Below are 7,327 nucleotides of genomic sequence, written 5' to 3'. Positions count from 1 at the left end.
ATTTTAGCATGTCTTAGATATAGGCATATGGGCATTTTATGGTTTATGGTTATGAGGCATAGGTATGGTTATGGGGCATAGGTATTTTTTGGGACATAGGCATGGATATAATTTTGAGTAGAGTTAAAATAACTCATCCTCTAGTGTTTGGCTATTCATTGCTGCTTTAACTTCATTTTGTTGTTGATTTTTGCATAGCATACTTGAATATTCTATCACATCCTGGTACTCAACATCACCCATTGCTGCATTAGCTTGACCAACATTGATTAAGACTGCATGTGCCACTAGTGAAGTCTCTAATGCTTTTTTGTAGTAAATTGCTGGAACTGCTACGACTACATTTATTGTGAAAGCCCTTGCAACTACTGCATCTACATCACAAGTAATAAGTGCAAGATCAAGCTTTTCTCCTTTGGCACGCAACCCAACATACATTCCCGCAGCTTTGAATCCCTTTGCAGTTGTTACTCCATCGGGAATTTGCTTCCACAGCCTTTCAGGCAAAAATATTAGCAATGAATCCATTTAAAATGGTTTGTAGGGTTTTGTGTATTGTGTAAGATAGGTGAAACATGTTTGGGTTGTATTTTGGCTCACTCAATCTCACAGGTCCCTCGAGAAGAAGGGCTTTGATATCATTTGTTGGTATTTTATGAAGAAAGAAGAAAAGTGAATGAAAAAAAAATACCAAAGCAAAAGTCATATATTTTATTCAATCGTAAACTCCAATTTATACAGTTAAAATGTAAATTGAAATGAGTATAAAGTGGATAATAATATGGCATATTATCTAGCCAAAACAGCTAACAAATAATATCAGATAGTTGCTAATTTATTGGTTATGAATAATCTTAATTTATTTTAACTTTTTCAAACTACATCAACAGTTAATAAGTCAAAATTCAACACTTTTTTTAAATTTGAAGGAGATTAGATGAAAATGAGACTCATCCTATTTATTATTTCCATCCAATTTCATTCTCTTTCATCCTATCTTATCCCCCCCCCCCCCCCCCCCAAAAAAAAAAAAAAAAAAAAAAATTCATCCCATTACCAAATATCTCCCAAACACTGCGTTACTTTTGTTAGTCTCTCCTTTGCGCTCCCCTTTTTACCTCCAAAACTCCCACCATACAAACAGGGGCAAGTTGAGATGGATCAACAAACATGATTCAATAATTATTATGTTGACTATTTATATAAGAGGAGCCAAGCTCCTGCAGGCTCCAGACAACAGACAAGACACTGGTAGCCTCCTGGTTTCGTCGTCTTCTCTGGCTTACTCCTTTCTCCCTCTTCTTCTCTCCATAACAAGCCACCGCCCAAACAACAGACTCTCCGTCAAAAGCGGCAATTCCTTTTTCACCTAATTAATTGTTTACTCACACATACAGACATACATATGCACACGCTGAGACCCATTTGATAAATGCCCCTCTATTCCTCTGCCTTTCTCTCTATCTCCCCGGTTTGATTCTGATTTACGATGGAAACCCACAATTCTTCTTCCGCTCTCAAATCAGGTTCTAAATTTTATTATCTTTTTTTTTTTTTTTTTTTTTTTGGGTACTTGATAACGTTTTGTAGGTTGTGCTTGATTCTTGGATGTTGACTATGTGGCTGCAGAAGGGGCTGAAAATGCCGGTGAATTCAAAGTTCACGTCTTCTCATCATCATCAGAGGTAGTATCTTTGAACATTTAAACATTTGAAAGCAAACTGAAAATTTGTCAATCTACAATTCGGTAATTGTTAACATTTTGATCCATCAGAATAGGTGAACAGCATGCTTGCAAATGTATTTTAGAATAATTCTCTGCCCCTTGTAGGTGAAGATGATTTCCGTTACAATATCAAGAGCAGGATGTGGTTTTCTTTTGATGGGGCTAGTTTTTTATTTGTTCATTCCTGCTCTTACTCCTGAAGGGCCAAATCTGCAGTGCTCATTATGACCCTTATGGTTGCTATACTTTGTTAATGCTTTTCTTTTTCCTCGCATCAATCAGTTGCTCGAAAAGCTACATCAGAAGTGGAACGGGAAGGGGCAACTGTACCCAGCAATGTATTCTAGCGTTTTTGGTGGAATTATTCTTGATCCAGCACTGATGGTTATCCCAATAGATGATCATATGGTTCATAGAGGACATGGTGTGTTCGATACAGCTATTATCCTTGATGGGTGGGCACATTAATTCTCTCAGGCATGCATAATCACATTTCTGCCTCAGATTAAAATGTACTTTCTCGAAGGTTTATGCGTATAGATCTAAATTCCATAATCAATTTGAGAGTTAATTGCAATCCACCATGAATACTAGTCACAGTTTTGACGAGATCATTGTACAAATGCTTATCTCAAATCTATCTAGAACATATAATAATTTTTCGTTCACTACATGCCAATTTGTGACCACTGATTAGCCGAACTAAATCAATTTTTGAGGGAATTTCCATATGCCAAGTACCCTGACAATCTCATGCTCTAGAGCTTCTTGACTGACAACCATGTACGGAGTGATTAGCAGCGACTTTGTCTTTTAACCATATACTGATTTAAGCTTTGGCTTCAGTGTATATTTTAAGCTTTTGGTTCGTCAATATCCATTTCTGTGTCTGTTTTTCTCTCCCCCATTCTTTTTTCTTTCCAAATCTGCAATCTGCTTTCGTACTACGAGCAATCATGGCTGTTAAAATCTCTGTTTGCAACAGATACCTGTATGAGCTGGATGTTCACCTGGACCGCTTCCTCAGATCAGCGTCTAAAGCAAAGATTTCCTCTCCCTTCCCTCGATCAACTCTTAGAACGATTCTTATCCAACTTGCAGCAGCATCTCAGTGCAGGAAAGGAACTCTGAGATACTGGCTGAGTGCAGGTCCCGGTGATTTCTTGCTCACACCAGCAGGATGTCCAACGCCTGCATTCTATGCAGTAGTGATCAAGGAAGATTTTTCGCAGTGCAGGGACGGGGTTAAGGTGATAACATCCAACATCCCCATGAAGTCACCTCTATTTGCCACCATGAAGAATGTGAATTACCTTCCAAATGTTCTTGCAAAGATGGAAGCTGAAGAGAAGGGTGCATTTGCTTCCATCTGGGTTGACGAGGAAGGCTATGTTGCCGAGGGTCCAAACGTAAACGTGGCTTTTATAAGCAACGATAAGGAGCTCATTTTGCCTTTTTTTGACAATATCCTTAGCGGATGCACTGCCTTAAGGCTTCTTGAGCTAGCACCCAAGTTGGTTGAACAAGGGCAATTGAGAGGTGTGAAAACTGCTAACCTTACAGTGGATGAAGCTAAAGCTGCAGCTGAAATGATGTACGTTGGAAGCACACTTCCGATTCTGCCAATCATCATGTGGGATGGCAAACCGATAGGAGATGGTAAGCAGCATCTGAACTCAAAAACTTATATATAATAACTCGCTCGCTTGCAGGCCACCACCTCTCATCCATAACACATTTCGTGTTGGGTTGGGTGTCACAAAGGTGTCGAATTTTCAACCAGAATGGGTTTAGTTTTTCTAGTTCATATATTGGTTGATTGGATGGAGGAGATGAGTTTCCTTCTTGTAGCTAGCTACCTAGCTACCTCTTCTTGCAAGTTGCACAACATTTATATATCTTATCTTTCTCTGCATTGTCCTAAGGCCTTTTGGTTATGGTTTGGTGTAACAGGAAAGGTGGGAGCAGTGACAATGGCGCTCTCGGATCTGCTTTGGAATGACATGGTGGCAGGACCTGAAACTGTGAGATTACCAGTTCCCTATTGAAAGGAGGAATATGCCTGAATCTTGCTGCATATGCAACTGCATTTTCAGATCTCTTGTTTCTGTTGCTTTTACTTTGCTTCATGGAATCCCTTCCCTTGCAACTGCTTGTAAAACATTGCTTCTTTGGAAAAAGGCTGTCATCGACAAACTTTTAAGCTTCCTTTGTGTGCAGCAAATCATCTAACATTTGGATTTAGAGCCCCCCACCCACCTGAATCTTATTTTTTTTTTTTAAATTAACCATAACAACGATTGAATTAGTACTGGATTTACCAAACAAATGAGGGTTTTGGATGCGGGCTAGGTTGTGACATGTCTGTTGTAAAAGGGGGCTGGCTGGCTGGCTGGTTGGCTTAACACCACCTATGGGCTTGGCCCATATGCATCTTGTTGTGCCGGCTTGTGTAGGTGCCATTTCTATATATTTTGTATTATTTTTATTACAGAATAGAAAAAAGATAAATTTATAATTTTGAATGTAAAAAATTTAAATTGAAATGAAAAAAGTTATAATAGTAAACAATATCTCAAATTATTTTTATAATTTTAAAATGGTAACAAATGAAAAGTTATAAAATTGTATATAAATTTATAATTTATAAAGTATGGCATCCAAAATTGCAAATGACATTCTAAAACAGTGTAGATAATAATAGATTGTAAATACCACATACATTTTGGTTGTTCCACAACAAACGAATAGGTGTAATTCACAATTATATTTTTATTTATTTATTGGGGCTCTAGGGCCGGCCTTGGCACTATTGGCCCAACACCACCATTCGACATGTCTATATTTGTTGGGTAAAAATTTAGAGGAAAACATAGAAACAATGTCCAAACAAGTCTAATAATGAAGATTAAAGTTAATTTTTTTTATTCATTTGAGATTTCGAGTTTCGTTCGACTAATCTCTAAGAGCGGGTAACTTTTCCACCTGATGCATCTCCTGTATAAATTTAAATACAGACACAATTTATACACATTTAGAGCTGAACATTCGGTGCACTACTACCTTCTAGCAATAATTTTGTCTTCTAATTCACTCCACTGATTTGAACCCCCATACTCCACGTGAATTTCCCATTACACATGCCCCTCTTAACTTTAATAATTAATTAAAGTTATTAATTAATTTAGCACATGTTGGTTAGGGCATACAACAGGTATACTTTTTAATTTTTGTTAATCTGTGACATAATAACACAAATATAATACCAGACCCAATACTAAGGCTACGTTCTCTTTACTTTTTAATTTTCAATTTTGAGTTTTGAATTTATTTTTAATTTTCTATTTTTGTAGTCTATTTTTAGAAAATTGAAAATCTGTTCTCTTTGTTATTTTAAAAAATTATTTTTTAAAACAAAAAATTAAAAAACACGTTCTCTTTGAAATTTTGAAAATAATTTTTTAATGATATTTTATTTAATAAATTTGATTATTCAGTAAATTAGAAATATTTAATATTAATATATTATTAAAAATATATTATATATTTTAAAGTTAATGAATTTTATAATATTTTTTTCCATTATAATAATAAAATATGAATACATAAATAAATAAATAAATGTGTTTTGAGTTTAAAGTTTGTTTTAGATGAAAATACTCAAAACTTTTTGTTATTTTGAGTTTTTTTTATAATTTTTTTTTATTTTCAAAAATACATTTTTAAAAACAGTAAAAGAACACAGCTTATTTTTTTTTTTTTCATTTAATGCTAGTACTAATTCTAATTCTATACATTGGTGTGTTGTCACACTAATTTTTTCTTTTCAACATTTACTGAACAATGACCATACATGCCGTACTTTTTGAAAATCAATCTTGCTTGCAACATAAAGCAATAATAAAAACATATCAAATTTGTATTCACATAATAAGATGGTTACATTTAACTCGACAATTATTCTTTCTATAGCTACTCTAATTTATTTTTTAAGTTGTTAATCTAATAATTTCTTTGACCCACTTTTCATTTATTTATTGTAGATTACCTTCTCTTCTTTTCTTTTCTTTTCTTTTTTCTCTGGAAAGAATGAAACTTTAGAAAGAGATGATACAATTGTTAATGTCACTCTCATAGACTACATTTAGTTCTTTGTAAGTTGTGATAATTTAAAAGGATGCCATCTTAATTATGTTTAAATAGCAACCCTTACAAAGTAAAAAAGTTTGTGTACTACTCCAGACACCACCCAACCCAACCCAACCCATGTCTATTTCTCCCATTGAGAAGAAGTATAGTAACTTTTAATTGATACAAATATATAATCAATTTAAATACTAAATATTAAAGTTTATTTAAAATAAAAATTACAACTAAACCGGTGATAGAATATGGGAAACCAAACCAGTCTCCTTTGACCAATAGGAGTTTTCACATTTATATATGAAGAGAGGAGGAGGAAGGCTTCAAAATGTTCCTCCTCCCAAGTCGTGAACGCGTACGTTTTGGGTGGCTTTTTTGAAGAGTCACAAGTGGGTGGGGATCCAGAAGAAGCTTCCAAGCAACGAGTATGGTCAAACAATGCCGGCTCTGGGGAACTCCCACAATACTCGGCCTTAATGAACTTAACATGCACGCCATACCCTCACATATATATATATATATATATACAGATAGCTCTCTGGGTATCTTTGAGAATAGACATCCAAAGCTTAATTTATAGACAAAAGTGTTGTAGGAATCGTGGTGAGAAAGAAAAAAGATCATCAAATGGGAGATTGCAAGCCATTGGGGTTCCTGATCGGGTTGCCTTTCGCTTTTCTTGCTTTGATCTTCTCTCTTGTTGGTGCCGTCGTTTGGATCCTGGGGTGAGTTAGTTAGTTACTACATATGTTATGCACCACTCTTCTCTCTCTCTCTCTCTCTTCTTCAATCCTCTTCCTCGCGAAAGTCCTTTTTACAACAAAACTAAAACTAAAACTGCATCCAATGCGTCCTGTTCTGATATCATTGCATACCCAAAAATAAACATTTTCTCATATTAACTGTACCCAATGAATTTTACCCCAAGTAGGCATCACATCCAATCCAATCCAAAGGGGGGTAGTGATGGTAAATGTGGTTAATTGGTTGTTTGTTGTTGATGATGGCAGGACTGTGTTGAGTTGCCTGTGCCCTTGTTGCATATGCTGCAGCGGTTTGGCGAACCTTGCAGTGAGCCTGTTGAAGATGCCGGTGAAAGTCATCCGATGGTTCATCGATACGATTCCTTGCTGATTTCTTCATTTCATTAAATTCACCATCATCTTAATTATTATGGTATTCTTAGTATTATTATTATTATATAATATTAGAATTATTAAGTCACAGCTAGCGTTTGATTTGCTGATCTGATGTTTCATTCTTTGCTGACCATTTTAACTATGTATTATTATTAGCCCATTCCATTTCTATCAATACATTGATTACTTGATATACATCCATATAACACAAAAGTGTGTATTATTATTATTATACACGAAAAAAGTATAATATATACCTAATTATGTAAAAGGCCTTTTACGCATACAATACAACTATTCTTTGGCCGGTCAAAAGAAG

General features: G+C 35.2%; 2 protein-coding genes across 3 annotated transcripts; both read left to right on the top strand.

The window, feature by feature from the left end:
- The first annotated feature begins 1,156 nt into the window (after nucleotides 1-1,156).
- Nucleotides 1,157-3,932, top strand: LOC127810826 (D-amino-acid transaminase, chloroplastic-like). Of its 2 annotated transcripts, XM_052350388.1 has the most exons (5): nucleotides 1,157-1,526; nucleotides 1,630-1,685; nucleotides 2,009-2,181; nucleotides 2,712-3,385; nucleotides 3,680-3,932. In XM_052350388.1, exons 1-5 carry the CDS (start codon nucleotides 1,490-1,492, stop codon nucleotides 3,772-3,774), a joined length of 1,035 nt encoding a protein of 344 aa, XP_052206348.1. In that variant the 5' UTR covers nucleotides 1,157-1,489; the 3' UTR covers nucleotides 3,775-3,932. The 2 variants fall into 2 exon arrangements, with proteins under 2 accessions (XP_052206348.1, XP_052206349.1); XM_052350389.1 differs by lacking the exons at nucleotides 1,157-1,526; nucleotides 1,630-1,685 and having other exon boundaries at nucleotides 2,039-2,203.
- A 2,473-nt stretch (nucleotides 3,933-6,405) lies between these two features.
- LOC127811587 (signaling peptide TAXIMIN 2-like) lies at nucleotides 6,406-7,203 on the top strand. Its single transcript, XM_052351579.1, has 2 exons — nucleotides 6,406-6,594; nucleotides 6,880-7,203. Exons 1-2 carry the CDS (start codon nucleotides 6,497-6,499, stop codon nucleotides 7,001-7,003), a joined length of 222 nt encoding a protein of 73 aa, XP_052207539.1. The 5' UTR covers nucleotides 6,406-6,496; the 3' UTR covers nucleotides 7,004-7,203.
- Nucleotides 7,204-7,327: the final 124 nt, after the last annotated feature.

Source organism: Diospyros lotus, chromosome 10 (genome assembly GCF_014633365.1).
Source record: "Diospyros lotus cultivar Yz01 chromosome 10, ASM1463336v1, whole genome shotgun sequence".
NCBI lineage: Eukaryota > Viridiplantae > Streptophyta > Magnoliopsida > Ericales > Ebenaceae > Diospyros > Diospyros lotus.
The sequence above is the reverse complement of the archived record's forward strand: the minus strand, read 5'-3'. Positions and strand labels throughout refer to the sequence as shown.

Coding starts and splice junctions, on each gene's coding strand:
- LOC127810826 (XM_052350388.1), top strand. CDS start 1,490: ATGGAAACCCACAATTCTTCTTCCGCTCTCAAATCAG. Junction 1,527..1,629: donor TTCTTCCGCTCTCAAATCAG/GTTCTAAATTTT, acceptor ATGTGGCTGCAG/AAGGGGCTGAAAATGCCGGT. Junction 2,182..2,711: donor ACAGCTATTATCCTTGATGG/GTGGGCACATTA, acceptor TGTTTGCAACAG/ATACCTGTATGAGCTGGATG.
- LOC127811587 (XM_052351579.1), top strand. CDS start 6,497: ATGGGAGATTGCAAGCCATTGGGGTTCCTGATCGGGTTGCCTTTCGCT. Junction 6,595..6,879: donor GCCGTCGTTTGGATCCTGGG/GTGAGTTAGTTA, acceptor TGATGATGGCAG/GACTGTGTTGAGTTGCCTGT.